This window comes from Prionailurus viverrinus, chromosome E1 (assembly GCF_022837055.1).
Source record: "Prionailurus viverrinus isolate Anna chromosome E1, UM_Priviv_1.0, whole genome shotgun sequence".
Classification (NCBI taxonomy): Eukaryota; Metazoa; Chordata; class Mammalia; order Carnivora; family Felidae; genus Prionailurus; species Prionailurus viverrinus.
The window spans coordinates 40829022-40849518 of NC_062574.1; the positions used below are offsets into that span (position 1 = coordinate 40829022).

The window sequence follows — 20497 nt, forward strand, 5'->3', positions numbered from 1 at the left end:
AGCTGGGGAGGGCGAGGGCAGGCAGGGGGAGGAAGCTGGAGCAAAGAGGCCGGAGAACTTGAAAGACGGAGTTGGAACTCCGGCTGAGAGCGCCCCCGGGGCGGCGGGGGCCTCGCAGGGGGTGGAGGAGGACCCTGGAAGAGTTAACGCGGGAGACGGGCGTGCGGCGGGGGCGGGCCGGGCCGGGCCGTGCCGGCGCGGGGCGCTGTCCCTTTAAGGCGGGCGGCGCGGGCCGGCCGAGCGCGGCTGTGATTGGCGCGGCGGGATCACTGGCTCCCCAAGCCCGGCCCGGGGGAGTCGGCTGGAGCCGGCTGCGCTTTGATAAGGTCCTGGCAACTCAGTAACAACCCGAGAGCCGGGAAATAAAAATAACCCTTCACAGCAATGGACTTCGCGGCCGCCCGGCGTCCGAGGCGCCCGTCTCCCCCGCGGAAAGCCCTGCTGTAAAAGGTGGGGGTGGAGGCGCGGCCCCAGCGGAGCCGCTTCAAAGAAAGCCCCCCTTGGACGGGGGGCGAGGTCGCGCCGAGCCGCGTCGCGGGCGCCGGGGACGGGAGGGGGTCCGACCGGGCCGAGCCCGTGCTCGGTGGGGTGGTGCGAGCCGGACGGCCCTGGGGAGGGGCGGCCGGGGCACGGGGGGGACGGCCCGGGGCGCGGCCGGCGCGTACCTCCCTTTCAGGACCGTGCGCTCGGCTCGCGCCTTTGAAGTGCACAGTTAAATCCACAGCGCAGTTTTTGTTGGAAGCGCCCGGAGGACATTTGGTGCGCGGAGTGACTGCTGGAAACAGGACCTGTGTTGAAAGCCGGGCCGGGCGGGGGCCGGAGGGGCCGGGGGCGGCCGCGGCGGGGGCGGAGGCCCACTCGGGTCTTTTGCATAAAAGGGGCGGCGGAGCGCGCCGCTTCACCCTCCCTCCCGGTGGATCTTGCTCTAATCCCGGGATTGTTGTTTCCCCGCACCCACCTCCCCTGCCGCGCGACTCCCGATGTTCCCCGACGCCGGGACCGGCCCGGGGGGGCCCGGGGCCGCCGCTGCGAGCCGATCCGGGGGCCGGGGCCGGGGCCCTGCCCGGGGCGCCAGCGAGGTCTCGCCGCGGAGCGCGCGCGCGGATCAATGGTGAGTGCCGAGGCCGCGGCGGCCGGGCGGCCCGCGCGCTTTGATGTGCCGGCGGCCCTTTGAAGTTGGCAGGCCGGCTATTTCGGGGCGCTCTCCGGGCTGGCGCGGAGGGGAGCGACGGGCCCGGCGCCCAGCGCTCCGGGGGGCTTGGCCGGGCCGCCCCGCGCGCCCTGCGCCCGGGCCCCCTCCCCAGCGGGTGACGGGGGGCCCGGCCGAGAGACTTCTGCAAGTGGCGGCTGCGGCGGGGGCGGAGAGGGGGCAGATCCCCCCCGGGGGTCGCGTCGCAGGCGTTGTTATGGATGTGAGTCGGAGTGTGAGTGTGCGCGGGAGTGCCTTTGGAAGGTGGGATGAAAGGGTGGCGGCGCCCCCCGCTTGCCCTCCCCCCCGCCCCCTCCCAACCCCCCCCCCCCCCCGCCTCTCCCTCCGCCCCCTCCTCCCCTCCCGCCTCTCTCCCCCGTCCCCTCCTCCCCTCCTCCCTTCCCGGCCGCTGGTCCGCGCTTAGGGGCCCCGAGCGCTGGCCCGGGCTCAGTCTGCGCGCAGGAGCGGCCCGAGCCCGGGGCGCCCGCGTCCCCCGCGTCCCTCCTCCCCGCCCGGGCTCCGCGCCCCCGGCCGCCCCGGCCCCATTTGCGGAGAGGCAGAGACTCCGCGCGTCGCCATTTCTGGACTAGGCTGCTGCTTTCCGTGCCTTTTCTGCGGGCGTCTCTGCGAGCGGCGGCGCCGGGGACCGACCCGGGCTCGGGGTGCCGCGAGCGCCTCCCGGGGCTCCTGCCCCGCGCTCCGCGGCCCGCTCGCCGGGGCTCTGGAAGCGTTCGGTTGGATTTGGGCCGGGGGGGGGGGGCGGGCCGGTGGGGCTCCGCGGAGATGAGAGCCCGGCCTCGGGCCGCCTTCGTCTTCCAGGTAACGGGGCCGCCCCACCTTCCCTCCGCCCCGGCAGCGCGGCGCTACCGGCGGCCCCGCCACTCCGCCGGCGGAGCTGCCCAGCCCGGCGGCCTGGGGCGCTTGGTTCGGGGTCGCGCCCCATCCCCCCCGGCCCGCCCCTGCCCTCCTTAGTTTGATCCTTCCAGTGCTAGGGAAAGCGGCTTGTTTATTGGTTAGATAAGACTTTTTTCTTTTGGAAAAAAGGCTCGAGGTCAGTAGAGTTTGGGATTCTTGGCAGAGGCAATGGTAGCGTGAGACGGTTTCTGATCCGGTTTTGTAGGGTTTGTGGCTCCGGGAGGGGAGCTGGGGGCGGAAGTGGGGGGCGTAGGGGGCGGCGGGTCTTGAGGCTTCTCTGCTCTCTCGCAAAGTTTGGAGATCAAAGTCGTGCCTGCATGAGTTGATTTCTGGTTCTGGCGAACGGGGAACACAGAGGTGTAGACTGAGCCGGATTCTTGGCGGGAGGCGGGGGCGCAGCGAACATTTACATCTGGGTGGAGGGGGGCGTTTTCCAGCTGGGAGCCCATTCCGCCCCTTGCTGGGCGGGCTTCTTTCTCGGTCGAGGATCTTCTGAATTTTTAAGGAGTGGGAAGGGGGGAGCGCAGAGGGAAGGGGTGGGTGGGGGGAATGGGAACCAGATGCCGGGGAAGGGCACGTTTGGAGCTCGAGTTATCTGTGCGGAGAGCCGAGTGGGGAAATTTACCGAAATTGGTTTCACCTGCACACAGCCCGGCGGCTCGGGGTGCGCGTCTTTGGAGTTGATGCTGACGGGGGTGGGGGGTGGGGGTGGGTAGCGGAGCCCAGGCAGCACTGCGTGCGCGCAGGCCGAGTGGGTTTTTGGAAGGCTCGGTCTTACACCTTCCAACCCCCCCCCCGCCCCCACCCCCAGCTCCCACCCTCCGAGCTCACGGCTCACCTTCCCCGCCCTCCCCCTCCCAAAACGTGCTGGGAGCTCAGATTTCGCCTTTGAAAAAACAGCGTCGGATACTTTAGATGAGCACCTCGCAGATAGCTGGGTTGCTTGATTTGAATTTGAGGAGTTGAAAAGCCTGTTTACTTTCTTGCTTTGATGTTGGGTAGATCTGGTTTTGATTAGATCAATACCCCTTTCTCTCTCCCTACCTCCCCCCCCTTCCTTTTCTTTCCAGAAAGGAGGCTCAGATGAGCCCCTGCTGACTTGAGAGAGAAAGAGAGACCACGCTGATCGCTGACAGGAGCTGGGGGAAGAGAACAATTCCCGAACTCCGTGCGCAGAGCTCCCTCGCCATGAGCAGTGCTGTGCTGGTGACTCGCCTCCCAGACCCCAGCAGCAGCTTCCACGAGGATGCCCCCCGGCCCCCCGTTCCGGGGGAAGAAGGGGAGACCCCACCGTGCCAGCCCGGGGTGGGAAAGGGCCAGGTCACCAAACCCATGCCTGTCTCCTCCAACGCCAGGCGGAACGAGGGTGGGCTGGGAGAGCCTGAGGGGCGGGCATCCCCGGACTCCCCTCTGACCAGGTGGACCAAGTCTTTGCACTATTTGTTGGGCGATCAAGACGGTGCTTATCTCTTCCGCACTTTCCTGGAGAGGGACAAATGCGTGGATACCTTGGACTTCTGGTTTGCCTGCAATGGGTTCAGGCAGATGAACCTGAAGGATACCAAAACTTTACGAGTAGCCAAAGCGATCTACAAAAGGTACATCGAGAACAACAGCATCGTCTCCAAGCAGCTGAAGCCTGCCACCAAGACCTACATTAGAGATGGCATCAGGAAGCAGCAGATTGACTCCATCATGTTCGACCAGGCCCAGACTGAGATCCAGTCGGTGATGGAGGAAAATGCCTACCAGATGTTTTTGACTTCTGATATATACCTCGAATATGTGAGGAGTGGGGGAGAAAACACAGCTTACATGAGTAACGGGGGCCTGGGGAGTCTAAAGGTCGTGTGTGGCTACCTCCCCACCTTGAATGAGGAAGAGGAGTGGGCTTGTGCCGACTTCAAGTGCAAACTGTCACCCACCGTGGTGGGCTTGTCCAGCAAAACCCTGAGGGCTACAGCCAACGCGAGGTCCGCGGAGACCGTTGAAAATGGATACAGGTAAGACCTGGGCCGGGGAGGGGGCCGGGGCTGGAGGAGGGTACGGACTTTGCAGATGTTTGGAGTTAAGTGGGGTGGATGGTTGGATGGATGTGCCGCTGAGGCCGACAAAGGTCTGTTGAGAGCCAGGACCGCTGGCCATGCACCCTTTGATCTTGGCTTTTCGTTGTTTAAAGTGGGGAAGAGTGTGCTCCCACAGCTGCATACCTGCAGTCTTCCAGGGCTAACTTCAAACAGGGGCAAGCAGTGTTCATTAATGCGGGTTACTTATTATCCTGGGCCAGTCTTAGAAGGGAGAGAGAGAAAGAGGGAGAGAGGGAGAGGACAGCAGCTTTTGATGCCTCTGAGTCACCAAATACACTAAACACCACTTTTGGAAGGGGTCACTCACCACTAATCAGTAGAGAGTGGAATTAATGTGGCTGGGGAGGCAGCTGGGTCGTGGAGGCCCGGGAAATAGCATGTGCACCCATCGGACATGGGGGTAAGTGGGGTCTTTGGAACTTTTCTGTTAAGAGCCAGCAGTTGGCTTAACAACTCTGGCTGTGGTTCTCTTTGGAGAATTAGGTATGTACCTGCCAGGAAACCTATCCTAACTAGGCAAGGTCCTGTGACTTCCCTGAATAAAAGGACCCTTAGCTTTGGAGCCCGCTGGCATAGGAATCTAGGTTTTAAATGCTTGCAGCCCAAGGGTCAGACCTCAGCTGATCGTTGTGTTGCTTGGTGCTGGCGGAGAAGAGTCTTGGGCGGAGAGGACGGGGCCCTGGAGTACTGTCCCTTTTAGAGGCTTCAAAGATCAACAGCCCTTTACAGAAGGAGAATGGCCAAGTCTTAAGATTCTTGACCTTTGCCAGCAACTTCAGACCTCCCGTTAGAATGAGTCTTTCTGTGTCTCTCCCTCTCTCCCCTTCCAGCTCTCCAGAACGAGCCTTTTTCTTTGAGGTCGTTGCCCTTGGCGTGCCGTGGAAGGGGCGGTGGGCACTCGGTAGCTACCTGAATGGTTTATCTTGCTCTCCGTTGTGTATTTCTTCGTGTGTTTGGAACCGGGGATGCGATCTGGTGGCTGCCTCCGTGGAGATGGCCCTCTCCCTGTAGAGAGGGGCCTTCAGTGTCAAAAGCGATAGTACGAGGGGGCAGGATAGTGATGTCCGAGCCTAGAAGCAGTGACTTAGGGGGTGGCCAAGAGCTTTTTGACTTTCCATTGGGAGCCAAGAGCTTGTTCTCCAGCCACCAGAGGGCGCTCCTACAGCCTTGAGAGCGAGTTTACTCACACTCAGACATCTGGTCTACACCTAAGCAGCTCTGGATTGGCTTCTGAAACGAAGCATGGGATCACGTGAAAGGAGTTGTTTCAGCGTCTTTAAGCTTATGGTTTCAGGTTGTTTGAAGGGAAGATACTAGGTCTGGCGCCTGTGGCTGGGCAGTCACCGGGCACCTGTTACTGCCCCGTTCCGTTAGGCGGACATTCTGGTAAATCTCTGCTGGCCTCCTTGCCCTCCAGTTTGGCAGCTGAAGCTGAGACTACTTAAGCCCTGTGGTAAGGCTGCTTCTCCAGGGGCTTTCCAACAGTGGAGCTTCTGTGTCTGCCCGAGTCAGGACCCAGAGTGCCCCCTTTGTAAACTGCACCTGGTTTGGTGGCTTGGGACTTCTCACCCTAAGAAAATGCTCCCAAGCAGGACCCTTCGTGACCCCTCCCCTTTGTGGGTGGGCAGTAGAGACCCAGCCTCGCTGTGCCCCTCCCCTTTCCAGAGCCCTCCAGTGGGATATCACCAGGATTAAACTTTCTGGAGATTACTCTTGTGAAGCTTTTTAGATCCCCAGGGGCAGCGGCCAAAGATCCTTTGTGTTGCCAGGGCTTGCCTTCTTGGTTGTGACCCCCTGGCATCGTTGATCTATAGATGACACCTTTTCATCCGCCCCTGGAGTTTCCAGGCTCTATTTGTGTGTGCTTTCTCCCAGCGTTGGGTTGAAATGAAGTATTTTACCTGGACTACATGAAGCCCATATGTCTTAACCGGGCATCGTCACAGAGAACTGAAGAGCCATCCGATTTCATTTTCACATACGAGATATTCAGGCGTGCCTATGACGTATTGGGCGGTGTCCCAAATTCTTCCAAGGCCTGGGTCCCAGCCCTGTCCACTGCCTGCTTACCTGGGCTGAAGTCTTATGAACCCCATGTGTCCTTCTGGGCGGTGACTGGCACCATCCGTCCTGTTCGTGTCCTAGGCTGCTCTTATGGGATCAAAACAGTAGACCCGGGAGCCCTTTGTAAAGGGAAACGTTCTGAATAGTCGTAAAGCATTAGAACTAGTATAATTTAATCCCGATGATGAGTACATGTGTGAGAAGGGCAACCAGGTTAGGATGTCCCTTTCAGAGAGTGAGTCCCGGCCTCCAGCCCGCAGTCACTGTCGAGTTTTAGAGTGGCCCCCCTTCCCGGGCCTCAACTTCCTCTACCTGTTGAGCTGAAGTCTGTCTTTGCAGCCCGTTACTGGGATGGGGGGGTCCTTTCCCGCTCTTCCGGGTCGGCCCCTCCTTGCAGTGCATTCACTCATCGAGCGAGGTACGGGGCCTCGGGGATGGGCTTCATAAGTTAGTAACGTGAATGAAACAGAGACCGGGAGTCCTGCCGAGGGTCCCCATCAGCTGTGGAGGAGCAGCCCCCGGCAGCTGGGTGCCTTCCAAGCCCCGCGTTCTCCTTGGGCGCTCAGAGGAGCCTCAATTTGTAACGACTTGTTTGTGTCCTTACTGATCTGGTGTCAGGTTTAATGTAAATAGTTGGAACGGAAGAGCAGGAATTATCCTCGGAGGGAAGGACTCTGGTTTGTGGGTGCTTGAGTGGGATGCCTGGGCTTTTGATGGTCTCTATAAATAACTTAGAGCAAGAGTGACCCGTTGGTAGAGCACGTGTAAAACCCCAGCACACAGACATATCCACAGAACGCTGAGGGGTGTGTGTGTGTGTGTGTGTGTGTGTGTGTGTGTGTGGAGGGGCTGTGGGATTAGGAGCTCAGCCCAGCATTTATTTTGGGAAGGAGACAGTGCTGGGCTCACAGAGTGCTCCCTGTGCCCTTCCCAGTCTGCCCTGGCCCTGGTGCCATCCTCTGGTGCCTGGCGGCTCTCCTCCGGCCTCCCTTGAGATAAGTCGGGCCCAGCAGATGGCCCTCTGCTGGCTCCAAGTGCTTCCTGTTCTCTGAAAGAACTCACCGATGAGGCCTGCGAAAGCCACCGGCATCCAGCTTGGCTGCAATTATCAAAGAAACTGATGCCGTAGGAAAGATACGCTGGAGGCAGGAGCCCCCAGTTAGAGGACGGAGCCTCTGATGGAGGCAGTGTGCCGAGACTCACTGGTGAAAGTTTGCCTTTCTAATGGCTCTGGCGCTCAGTGCCACGTGAGTGCCACACCCCTCCCTGAACGCCCCCTTGATCTTGCCTTAGAAAATGCTTCTTGAAGAGAGGGTTGCCTTTTGGGCAGTGACTTTGTAAGTACACTGTCCTAGGGCACAGCTTTTAAAAGCAAATACTTGTTAAGTTGCATTGTTTTGGTGGTGGGGGGGGGTGGGGATCCGGAGGGAGATCCCAAAGGTCAGGTCTGTTGTGCACTGGTATGCTGGGGCGGGGGGGGGGGGGGGGGGGGGGGGGCGGTGCAGCGGGTCCACAGCACCTTCATGGAGATAAGAGATAAGAATAAGCTGGGGAGGGGTGCCTGGTTGGCTCAGTCGGTTGAGCGTCCGACTTCCGCTCAGGTCACGATCTCACAGTCTGTGAGTTCGACCGACCCCCGCATCGGGCTCTGTGCTGATGGCTCAGAGCCTGGAGCCTGCTTCCCATTCTGTGTCTCCCTCTCTTTCTGCCCCTTCCCTGCTCATGCTCTGTCTCTCTCTGTCTCAAAAATAAATTAAAAAAAAAAACATTAAGAAAAAAAAAAGAATAAGCTGGGGAGAAAAGGCCAGCAGTTTCCCTCCCCTTAAGGTCCCAGGACTTCTGCTCCCTGACAGCACATGGGGGTCCGTGGACGCACGCCCGTTGCGAAGTCTGCCACATAGGCCCCCACTCTCTGTAGGAATTTAAAATCCTTGCAGCAACTGTGGGAGCGCCGGAGAAATAAATCATCTGGGTACAATTACTGTAGCGTGGTTGAGTTTCTTTCCTGTTTTTTAAGATATGAGAAAAGAGCTCTAATCCGTGTTCTTAAAATTATGTGGCAATTCTGACAAAGTTCTGGGTTCTTAAAAATGGAGTTTCCGTCTCTCTCTCCTCCACAACCCGGCCCCTTCCTCTGCTTTGCCCTCCTTCCTCTGTCACGATCGTAGGGAAACCCAAATACTTTATTGCCGCCAAGTGAGCTGAGAGTGGTGTATTCTGTTCTTAAGTACGGGTCACACGGGAGCCCTCTGTTTTGGAAGTGACGGAGGGCGAGTTTCTTTGGGGATCCATGTGTTTTGTGATCCACTCTGGTGAGCGCGAGGCCATGCGCACGCACGGATTGGAGTCTGCTGTCTTCTTAGTCGGGGAGGGAGGGATTTCTAGTGAGTTCTTTTTCCCCCGTGCAGAGGTTGAATTCAGGACCTTGTCAGTGCGTTGATACCACAGAGATGGCAGCACTGGAGGGGGGGTAGAGAGGGTCTGGATGCTCTTTAGGGCTATCTGGGCTCTCCTGATCTTGTACTGATGTCTCTTAGACTAAAAGAACTTTCCAGCCACCCACAGGACGGTCCCAGGTCTTTTAAGGAAGTTCAGCAAAGTCTAGAGCACCTGCCACGCTCCACCGCCCCCCCACCACTGAGGGGCCGCACGCAGAGAAGACCCATCCGGTCCTTGCCCTCATGGAGTTTACAGTCTGGTTGCACAGGACAGGCATCCAGCGTGCAAACGCACCGGCGCCGCGTGGTTAGAAGTCACCATCAAATCGTTGTTGCACCATACGCTAGCCAATTTGGACGTAAATTAAAAAAAATAAAATTGGAAAAAGGAAAAGTCACCACAAACCCTGCAGGAGAGTTGCGGCAGCTCTGTTTTCGTTGGCAGTTGGGTTTTTGGAGTAGGACTACCGTCTCCCCAAATCGCAGCACTCTGGAGTCTTCAGAGAACGCAAGAACTTGGTGCCGCTGGCCAAGTCTGACCCGTGTGCCTCTTAGGTAGAGACCCCACGTCAGTGGAGGCAGTGACGTGACTGTGGTCACCTGCCGGCCGGGGGGCTGAGCCAGCAGCGGTTCTCGCCTCTCCACTCCTGTTCCCTGTCCAGGGCTGGGAGCGCTTACCTACCCTGGGCTTCTGAAGCCAGGAAGGGACCCTGGAGACTCTCCTCTCGTTCGTTCATCCTGCTTCGAGGCAGTAGCCCTGTCCAGGCCCCCCGGAGAGCTGGGTACTTGGGACGGTTTTCAAGACTTGGGTGGTTCCATAACATCCATGGGTCCGCTCGGACCAGCGGGCAGCACTTTCTTCGTTCTGACTTAAGAGCCCAGTCTCCTCTTGCTCTGCCGTTAGTGGCGATGCCAACACAGCCATCCTCTGCCTCCAATCGGCTTGCCTTATCAGTTAGGAGACATTGTTACTGAATCCTCCTCATCCCGTCTCTTCCCCAGGAAAAGTCATCTGCCTCTCCCCTGCTCCCACCGCTTCTCTCTCTCCAGCCCTGGTGTCTGGAAATCCCATGTTGACGCAGGACCAGCTCTGAGGCCGGGAGGACCTTCCCTTCTTATTTTTATTTAGTTAGCCTGGCATATCCTGGGGGGATATCCTGAGACTCCTTGCCCTCTACAGATACAAGGACAGGGCCAGCGTCCCAGTGCCCATTCAGTGGGCCATCCCTTGGTCCAAGGTATTCAGCAGATTCAAGGGAGACATTCCTCATGTGTGCTTTCTGGTTCATTCTGCACCCACCTGCCATTTCTAAGATGGTCCCTGCTGATGTTGAGCACCTGTGGGAGTCTGGATGTGGGCTCCTGTGTGGCCAGGTCTCCAGCCAGGTGGCCTCCGACCAGGCTTTTGGCCCCCACCTGGGGCTCCGCGCCTCCTGCCACGGTCGTGAGGCTGCATGACGCCGGGGCCGCGGACGTTCCTTGAGCACCTACTGTGTGCTGGGCACACAGCCGCGCCAAAAACAAGGGCCCGCTGGACTAACCGTGCCGTCTGTGGAGATGCTTGGTTTTTAGTCACATTTCTAAACTGAGGGGCTTGGCCCAGGTCCTCTCTGCTAGAGGTTCGTTCTGGCTCTAACGTGTTAGGACTCTGGATGTCACTTTTCTTTTTTCTTTTCTTCTTTTTTAAATGTTTATTACTGAGAGACAGAGAGAGACCAAGCATGAGCAGGGGAGGGGCAGAGAGAGAGCGAGACACAGAATCAGAAGCCGGCTCCAGGCTCCGAGCTGTTGGCACAGAGCCCGACGCGGGGCTCGAACTCACCCACTGCGAGATCACGACCTGAGCCGGAGTCGGACGCTTAACTGACTGAGCCCCCCAGGCGCCCCTGGATGTAACTTTTCTTGTTCGTGGTATCACTCGAGCTGGAGTGCAGGCCTTAACGACAGGGCCCTGACCCTTCCACGTCTTTCCCATCCCAGCTGCCCCCGTTGACTCCCTCACACCAAACTGTGGCCACAACTCCCTGCCCACACCCGACCCTCCTTCGGTCCATCGGTCCAACCTGGGGGCCCGGCCTGGGTCACTCATGCTGCTAGAACTTTTTAAATTGTTGAGGCCGGTCTTTGTATTGGGAGGCAGGAAGGGTTTGGGTGAGAGCCAAACAGATCTGTGTCATGCAGGCGAGTCCCAGCTCTGACCTGGGGACAGGCTGCTGTCCTGCAGGGCCGCCACCCGTGTGCCCAGAACGCCTCCTCCCCCCAGGTGGCTGCAAGCATGGGCTGGGGCTGAAAGGATGTGTGTGAAGGTGTGCCCCTCTTTGTGGGCCAGTGATGACGCAGTCTGCCTCCCCAGTGGCAGCGCCCCCTGTTGTGACCAGGCCCTGTTGTGCCAGGGAACCAGAGACCCGGGCTGGGTCAGTCCAGAGCTCAGCACAGAGCTGCACACGTACTGGTGAATAGGACTGCCGCGATCACGCGTGGAGACTGCTTTGACCTTTCACGTGCCACCCCCAAGGCCATCTTTAGAGACCTGTGCAATGGCCTGCTGGAATAGGTTCTCTCTTCTGGGCCTTCCGCTTCTCCCCCAGCTGAGTTCTTTGCTGTTGGCTTAGACTGGGTGGGCCCAGTCGAGTGTGCTGGGCTCTTTGTCATTGAGGCCTCTTGCAACTTCAGGCTTGACAGGCCCCCCTTCCTGCAGCTCACGGACCACAGTGGCCCCTTCCTCACCCCCCCCCCCCCACTATGTCCCTTGCTGGTGACACAAGAGGAATGCAGCCCAGCAGGGGACAGGGACACTGGTTGCTCTGGGAGGAGATCAAGAGAGCAGAATGGGGAGGCTGAGGCCACCGAAACAAAGGGCAGGAGACACTGGAGGAGGGGCCTGGACCTTCCTTTGAACCAGCAGCGCTGCTCATTTTAATCCTGCGGGGCTTGGTCTTAGCCTTAGCCTAGCTGCCCAGGTGGGGGAGGGCGCGGCAGAGGCCCAGCTCCCGGTGGGGTGGCAGCCTTGAGTGTCTCTGTCCCATCTGACCAGTGTACTGGACCCAGGTTGAAATGAGAAGGTTACGCCAGGCCTTTGGTTGCTCGAAACCTGGAACTACGCCAACAGACCCCAGACAGGGAGTTGGGATGCGAAAGACCTCTCGGGGGCTCTGGAACTGTGTTCCTCCAGTGTAGGCTTGGGTATGGTGGTGGGGAGGGAGAAGACCCTTCACCCATATGGACTAATTCTCCTCTTTCACTCAGTAGCCTCCCCTTTTCCTTCCTCTATCTGAGTGTGTATTTAGCGCTTGGTAGGGTCCCCTGGGCTGCTTATGGCTCCCTGTCACCCCTGACAGACTTACCCTTGACAGCACAGGATCCCGGACTGCTTTCTCCCCAGGGCGAGCCAGTGGCCCCTGCCGTCTGCCCAGATGAGCACCTGGCCCTGGGCAGCAGGTTGGCCTGAGCACATGGCGGGATCATGCACGCGCGGGTCCCCGGATTGCCTGGTTACCTGGGTGTCTGGTGCGAAGCCGTGACGCACTGCGGTTGTACTTTCCCCGCAGGTCCTTCAAGAGGAGCGACCCTGTTAATCCATACCACGTAGGTTCTGGCTATGTCTTCGCGCCGGCTACCAGCGCCAATGATAGCGAGATATCCAGCGATGCACTGACTGATGATTCCATGTCCATGACGGACAGTAGTGTGTAAGTATCCTGCTATCCCCATCATGTACGCGGTTGGCAGTGACTCGCCAGGCCAGCTGGGCAGAGTCCTCAGCCAGCCATCCTCAGCTGGCTTTGCAAACCCCGTGTGTGTGTGTGTGTGTGTGTGTGTGTGTGTGTGTGTGTGTGTACCTTTGCTTGGCGAGAGGGGAGTGTGCCAGTGCTGGTTTGGGGGGGTGATGTGGTAGCCTGGGTGGAGTCAAGCTTAGAGCCTTGAAAGGAAAGTTGACTGGTAGAAAACGAGAGTAAGGTGGAAGGTTAAGATGCTTCTCCAGAGGTTTATTGAGTTGAGAGACCCATCTTCTGGTTGCCATTCCGCCTTTCTTCCCTGGGTAGAAGTGCTTGGCTGGTCTCAAAACCCAGGTAATCCAATCTGCGGAACCAGCAGGCGGGAGATGGGGTGGCATGAGAAAGCTTTGTGTGCAGGTGTGCATTGTTCCTGAAGGAAAAGGCATTGAAGGTAGGGGTCAGACGCCCATAGCTCTCTGAAGGCCCACTGGGTGTCATGTTGCTTCACAGGTGTGTTCAAATGGACACGATTCAGTTCACTGAGTGTTGGTGGGGTGCCTGCTACGCGTCAGGTTCTTCCCCTAAGTAGGGCTTCTCTCTGGAGTCTGATCTTGGATCTTTTGCAGATGGCTGCACTTGGCATACTAAGAGTTTGTTCCTTTAAAAAAAAAAAAAAAAAAAAATTTGAAGAATAGTTGACACAATGCTTCATTAGTTTTAGGTGTGCAACGTAGTGATTCGACAATTCTATACATTACTCAGTGTTGACCGCGATAAGCGTAGTTGCCACTTGTCCCCATACAATGTTGCTACGGTGTTCTTAACGATATTCCCTTCGCCGTACTTTTCATCTCTGACTTTGCTATTTCGAAACTGGAAGTTTGTACCTCTTTGTCCTCTTCACCTATTTCGCCCAGCCCCCCACCCACCTAGCGTTTGTTCCTTTGCTTTCTAAACCACAATCCAAGTCCTCAGGGTGGAAGGTCTGATGATGTCAGCAGGCCGTCAGGTGGGGGTCACAATATGCATTGTAAGTCATTTGAAGTCAGGCAGTGGTGATCTCCGGGTAGAGAGCAGCCATTCTGAGTCTCACCGTGTGTGTGTGTGTGTGTGTGTGTGTGTGTGTGTGTGTGTGTGTGTGTGTTGAGCTGGGTGTCCCCATCTCTGGCCCTCCTTTGAGGTTCTGATTCAGCAGAGGCAAGAGAGGTGGAGCCTGGGATTGGGCAAAACTCCCCCAAGAGCTCACCCAACTCCCAGTTGAGAACTACCACTCCAGAAATGGTCTTCAAAGGCTTTCCCACAAGTATTTTGCAGTAGGAAGTTCTTTTGCTAAGGGACCAGTTTTGAAAGGCAAACCCACTGAGCCATGTATCATGGCATGTGTAGAGTTTTCTCCTTTTAGCTTCCTAAAACTGGACCATCTATTCTTCCAGTTTGTTTGAAATCACCTGGTTTCCGTTGGCCAGTGTCCTGTTTGTTGGCCTGTGGCATGGAACCAGTTGGAAGAGAAGTTGATGAGGTTGGTGGATTGGGGATTCTGCCATTGATGTTCCCCAGCGGCTTTCACTGTGTTGTCTCAGATTCCCCTGTTAGTCAAGGGAGAGAGATCCACCAGGGGAAAGGTTCCGTTTTAATAAAAGAAGAGTATTTTGGCAATAGTAAAAATAGAATAAGGGTACACCTCTTCCATCCAACATAGAGAAATGAGCGGTTCCACTGAAGTTAGTTTTTCATATTGACTGAACTCTTTTAGTCTCTGCACCTGAGAACAATTACCGTTTGATCGCCATAGTTCTTAAAAGAATACGTTTTTGGTTTATGTTGGATAGTATTAGGCATAACCCACTTCTTTTTTTAATTATTTTTTTTAATGTTTGTTTATTTTTGAGAGAGAGAGACAGAGCATGAGCAGGGGAGGAGCAGAGACAGAGGGAGACAGAAGCAGGCTCCAGGCTGCTGTCAGCACAGAGCCCGACGTGGGGCTCGAACTCATAAAACACGAGCTCGTGACCTGAGCCGAAGTCGGTTGCTTCAGGGACTGAGCCACCCAGGCGCCCCAGGCATAATTTATTTCTTGATCCCGATAATTAATACAAAGATCTGTTTTCATGCTCTATTGTAGTATCTCCTGGAGTACAAGGTTAGGTAAAGCTGTCTGCCCCTGTACACACATATTGGCTTTTTGAAAAAATAGTTGATTCTTTTTTCTCTCGGTCATGCTGCCCGCTGTCATTTTGCTGCTTCTGTGTGCGTGCTCACCTCTAGCAACATTACCCCTTTAGCTTTTATTTGTGGATTGCATGGGGGCCTTACTTTCTGAGTAAAAATGAGAGTAAGTTGGATTTGAACGAGGGGGTTGAGTGAATCTCCTAAGTCAGATGCAGTTAAGACTGTAAAGGCCTCTGTTTAGTTTTCTTAGAGACTGTTTTTGGCTTGCTTCCTGGTCCTTGTCTGCATTTCAGTCCCCACCATGGATGGAGGTGTTACTCTGGGTACATGATAAGCTGACTTGGTGGTGTAGTCCCCGCACATGTTTGAGCCTCACAAGACCCACGCAGGAAGGCAGGCAGTCACTCGTGACTTTCACAGATGGGACAGTAAGGCCCAGTGCTGGCCCCGCAAGACAGAGCTCAAATCCAGACCAGACATAGGTCCTTGCTCTTTGCCTATTACTCCCCTCCCCACAAGCATGTAAATTGCCAACATGAGATGTTAGTAGGACCAGTTGATAATGAGACCTTTGAGCCACTTTGCGTTTCTTTTATTTATGAGGGAATCACACTGCTTTCTTTTGTAATGGGTTGGAGGAGGGGTAGGAGGGAGCACATTTGCAACTTCTCCCCTGCACACTGCCCCCCACTTCCTTAATGCTTTCCCAGAAGAACTTTCTCAATTTTGTTTAGAGACGACTTGAAAGTTCTCTCCCTTCCCTCTTCAGCTAAGACACTTGTGGACTTGGAACACCCAGTAGCCCCCGTCTGGGATCAGAGAAGTTACCTTGGCCAGCCGGCTGTTCTAGGTAGCCAGGGGCTGGGTGTGGGCCAGGAAAGTCCACTTGGATATAGAGACCGCAAAGGGCAAGCCCTTGATGAGCAGCTTTCTTTTTGGGGCACTGGGTCCCAAGAGGCAGGACCTCAGTGTTGTCCACCCCTCCTGCAGTGTAGCTGTCTGGGATTGGTGGTGAGGACCCAGGACCCCAAGGCCAAGGGAAAGTGCCTGGAAGGCTCGGAGACCTGGGGCCTCCATGTTGGGTCTGAGCTTCTTTTTTTTTTTTTTTTTTTAAGTTTATTTATTTATTTTGAGAGAGAGAATGAGTGAGCAGGGGAAGGGCAGAGAGAGAGAGAGAGAAAGAGAGAGAGAGAGAGACAGACTCCCAAGGAGGCTCCATGCTGCCAGTTCAGAGCCGGATGTGGGGCTCAAACCCACGAACCTTGAGATCATGACCTGAGCTGAAACCAAGAGTTGGACACTCAACTGACTGAGCCACCCAGGCGGCCCGGGTGTGATCTTCTTGATGGGAGTGTTAGGTGCTCTGTCTGAATCTTCTCCCAACCAAGTGGGCAGGCTATCCTATGCAGCCATCACATCTGTACCCCCTTGGGCATGTTCATACCAACTGGGAGCAAATTGCTCAGCAGTGCGGGGTCCTTCTCTCTGGGGAGATGTTTGTCCAGGGCGGTTTGCCTCATGCTGCCTACAGTGGGGGACAGAGAGGTCTCCGGATCAAGAGCCCATCGGATGAGGGAGGAGGACGTTCCCGAGGGTCTCAGGCCGCCAGGCGCTGGGGGTCCCTGGGCCCTCCTGCTCTCCTCAGGCTTGGCGTGAGGGCCCGGGCTGTGCGAGCCGCTTTCTGGCCGGCTGGCCCTGGGTGTGTGTGATCTGCCCAGTGCTGGGCGGGTCACCCGGGATTCCCAGGGCTGGGATTAGACCCCTCTTCAGAGCTCTGCCAATTGTGGGCCTCGCACAGATGAGAGCACGGAGCAGGCGAGAAATAAAATGTGTGGGGGATGAAAAGCTGAACTGAACCGCTTTCAGCCCATTGTTCTTCTGGGGAAGCTTAGCGGGGATAAGAGGGTAGCAGGCCCCTTTGAAATTTCCTTGAACAAGTGAATAGGAGCGCCCCATAAAGCGTGAAAAGAACCCTGGCTGTTTCTCCCTGTCACAATGGCCGGCTCTGGCTGCCAGGGGGGCTGTGGGGGGCTGGGGAGTGGGGCCTGGCCGCCCCGCTGGGAGCTGGGGAGGGGACCCGGCCGGGGAGGGGGAGAGGGGGTCACAGGCGGCCTTCAATAGACTCCAGAAGGTTGGAGTTCATTAGACACAAGCCCGAGAAGCAATGGTCTCATTTGCCACAGGACCAATTAAGTCCTGGGGGCCTTTGCAAAGAGGGCCGAGTAGAAGTTGGGCAGGACCGGCCTGCACTTGGCTGTTCAGGGAACTGGGCTCCAGGGCCCACAGGTACAGAGCTGGCAGGGGCTCCAAAGAAGTCATTGCCTTCTCCCACAGCCCACTGCTGACTTCTGTTTTCCTGCTAAGTAGAAAGCCCTGTTGAAATACAAATCAAAACCACACTCAGGTATCACCTCACGCCAGTCAGAGTGGCCAAAATGAACAAATCCGGAGACTATAGATGCTGGAGAGGATGTGGAGAAACGGGAACCCTCTTGCACTGTTGGTGGGAATGCAAATTGGTGCAGCCGCTCTGGAAAGCAGTGTGGAGGTTCCTCAGAAAATTAAAAATAGACCTACCCTATGACCCAGCAATAGCACTGCTAGGAATTTATCCAAGGGATACAGGAGCACTGATGCATAGGGGCACTTGTACCCCAATGTTCATAGCAGCACTCTCAACAATAGCCAAATTATGGAAAGAGCCTAAATGTCCATCCACTGATGAATGGATAAAGAAATTGTGGTTTATATACACAATGGAATATTACGTGGCAATGAGAAAAAATGAAATATGGCCTTTCGTAGCAACGTGGATGGAACTGGAGAGTGTGATGCTAAGTGAAATAAGCCATACAGAGAAAGACAGATACCATATGGTTTCACTCTTATGTGGATCCTGAGAAACTTAACAGGAACCCATGGGGGAGGGGAAGGAAAAAAAAAAAAAAAGAGGTTAGAATGGGAGAGAGCCAAAGCATAAGAGACTTAAAAACTGAGAACAAACTGAGGGTTGATGGGGGGTGGGAGGGAGGAGAGGGTGGGTGATGGGTATTGAGGAGGGCACCTTTTGGGATGAGCACTGGGTGTTGTATGGAAACCAATTTGTCAATAAATTTCATAAAAAAAAAAAAAAAAAAAGAAAGCCCTGTTAAAGATGGCTGGGGATTGGGTCTTCATGGTAGGCCTCTGAGAAGGCTGTTTTATGAGCCCATTACTCCGAAACCTGCATTCTCAGAAGAAATAGCTTGCTTGCTTGCTTTTCTTTTCTATTCCTTTTCTTTTTCTTTTTTTTGGGGGGGAAGTTAGCTGCCAGACTGCCAGCGAAGTCCTAAAGCCCAGTCCTTGGAGTGTTGGGCACAGAGGATTGTGGGGACCGTTCTAGGGCATCAGGCCTGGGAAGATGCAGCCCGTGGGGGTGGGCGGAGGCGGAAAACATCACCAGCAGCAGGTTCTTCGCCGCCTAAACGCGGCTTCTGCGTTAGAGGCTGCCCGGAAGCGTGGAAGCTTCGTCTGCAGCGTGAGGGCATCTGTCTTGGCTGTTTGCGCAGAGCAGCCCTCTCTAACAGTCAGGATCAGCTCGACATTAGCTTCCGCCCAGGGTGTCACCGAACCAGCGCAAGTTGCTTCCCTCGCGTTTCGTGGGGAGGGGTGGCTCAGGTTCTTTTCCTTATTTATTTTTATTTCCTTGTATCTTATTTATGGGTTTGCTTTGGACACCAGGGAAAGCATCTGAGTGAACTTCAAATATTATCTTATCTTACAAACCAGGCTTTTGATGTTGGCTGCGATCAGAGGCTGCCTTCTGAGTGGTTGCCAAATGGGAATGCGAGTGGACGCGTGTACGAGTGAGTCGTATATGGCGAAGCCTCGGGAGGACGACACTTGGGTTAGGCGGGGCACGGCGGAGTCAAAAGGCTAAGCTAATTGGCTCGGCTTAAATGGCAGCTAAGTGGAGCCCACACTTCAAAACCACTGCTCCCCAGAAACAGCTGGGCCCAGCAGCGGGCTCGTTAGCTAAAAGGCGCATAATCAAAGGAGATGGTATAGGGACCAAAACTCGGACACTCTTGAGCTCGCCGCGTTGAGCATCCAGGAAATGGATCGTAGACTTTTAGGGCCTGAGCACAAAGAAGAGTGGCCCTCTTCTGGAATGAGCGGCTGTTTTGGAAGAGGACTCTTGGCCGGTGGGGAGGTAAAGCGCCATTTCTGTGAAGGCACCGGTTACGCCTCTGAGCCTCTACAAGTTGACGTCTCTTGTCTGGCCTGGTCACGAGGTTCCTGTCCCGCTGTTGGCATCTGCCCCGGGTGTGGTGGGGGCGTGCATTGGTTGGGAGGTGGGGGTGCTGGAATCATTTGTTCCTCTTGCCTTCGATTGTCCAGGGACCTGCTTCCCCCGCAGAGAAGCTCTACGTACTTCCTCCAGTTCTCTTCTTCCTTCTGTCCTGTATGGAAGGAACAAAAGAGGTATAAAAGAGCCCACTAATTTGCATCTGTGTGGAAAGGGGAAGAGCAGAGGCTACTGGCTGGCACCCGAGGACAGAGTCTCGGAGGAGGTGGATGGGGACCTCCTCCAGGACTCTTGAAGCCTTGCCTGTGTCACAGCAAAGTCTGGGGGGTACTTGATTCCTTCCCCCCGACATTGTCAGGAAGGAGGCCTGGGGCAGAGGCCATCTATCCTTATTAAGTCCCCAGAGGAGTTGCTGGTCAGGAGAGAAAGGCAGGGACTTGTCTTGCAGCCCTGGGGCAGTAGAAGTTGGTTATACCAATGTGAGACCCAATCTAGGGGACCCCCGTGGTCACCCCCACCCCACAAGGAATGTTAGGTAAGAGACAAGGGGATCTTCACTGTGCCTTGGGAACCACCTGGCATGCCCCGTAGCCAGTGAGTGCTAAGTGGTGGGGTAGGATGTTCCAGAATGTTCCCCAGATCTTCCATTCGCCCCTTCAAAATGTCACATGACTTCACAGGGCTTAACGAATGGGCCATCAGGAAGCTTGGCGCCTCCAGGTGGGGCGGGAGGGTGGGTTGCTGAGTTAAGGACACCTGTTCTGGGGCCCAGCAGTGGCTCAGATTTGTACCCTGGGTCTAACTGCTACTGACTGACTCTAGGAGAGCTGCAGAGAGTCCCTGACCATCTTAAAACTTGGTGAATTTGGGATTTTGTGAGAATAAAGTCGGATTAGACGTCACGTGTGTCTGACCTACAGTGGGAACCGGTACGTGGGGGCTGGCAGCCTCGAGTTAGAGTCAGACCCCTGGTGTAGAATCTGGTTACTGGCCAAGCCAGTAACAGCTGGTCAAGCTCAGCTCGTGAGCACCCAGTTTTCTCCCATCTTGGAGGTGATCCCATAGTGAAAACGTGGAGTTCCGGTGAATACATTCCAGGTGGTTCAGTAAGTTCCTGAACCTAGAACCTTTTATCCCACCTGGCCTTCCAGGGCCCGGTCAAGTGAGTGAGATGTCTGGGACTCTGAACCTGCGCTGGTCAACTGGCGTGCTATCTCTGGCCCTCTTGGCCTTTCTCTGGGACGGGGCTCACCCTGTGTGTATGTCCTTGCTTTAGATTAATCCTGTTTCTCCCCTTGTGTCCTCAGTACAAGGCTCCTTCACGTGCTAATTCCTAGCCAGAGTTGGGCTGACATACCTCATTGATGTATTGACCTACCGTGGTCGATCTGTATCATCCCCGCGGTGGCCCTGTGATCTGGCCTAGGTCAACAGACTTCTGGAAATTTCAGCCACTTGGAATTTTAGGGCATTACACATGAGGAGCTAGAGGTCAACCAGTTGCCCCCGTGTGCTCCTGGGTATTTTTAGGCATTGCTGACTTTCACCCACTGCTGATGAGCCCAGATGTTTTTCTTCCTTCCACCCTGTGATGAACAAAACACTGGGAAAAGGGAAATAACCAACTACCT

At 55.9% G+C, this 20497-nt stretch overlaps 1 protein-coding gene across 5 annotated transcripts in view; it reads left to right on the forward strand.

The window, feature by feature from the left end:
• The first annotated feature begins 332 nt into the window (after positions 1–332).
• AXIN2 (axin 2) overlaps positions 333–20497 on the forward strand; it is a 33309-nt gene continuing 13144 nt past the window's right edge. The window contains exons 1-3 of one of the 5 annotated variants that reach the window (XM_047833599.1): positions 333–450; positions 3175–4107; positions 12242–12382. In XM_047833599.1, the coding sequence (XP_047689555.1) occupies positions 3293–4107; positions 12242–12382 (956 nt within the window). In that variant the 5' untranslated portion in view covers positions 333–450; positions 3175–3292. Of the gene's footprint in view, positions 451–817; positions 1112–1626; positions 2009–2795; positions 4108–12241; positions 12383–20497 lie in introns of those variants that run through there. The other 4 variants (XM_047833603.1, XM_047833598.1, XM_047833600.1 and 1 more) reach the window with 4 other exon arrangements.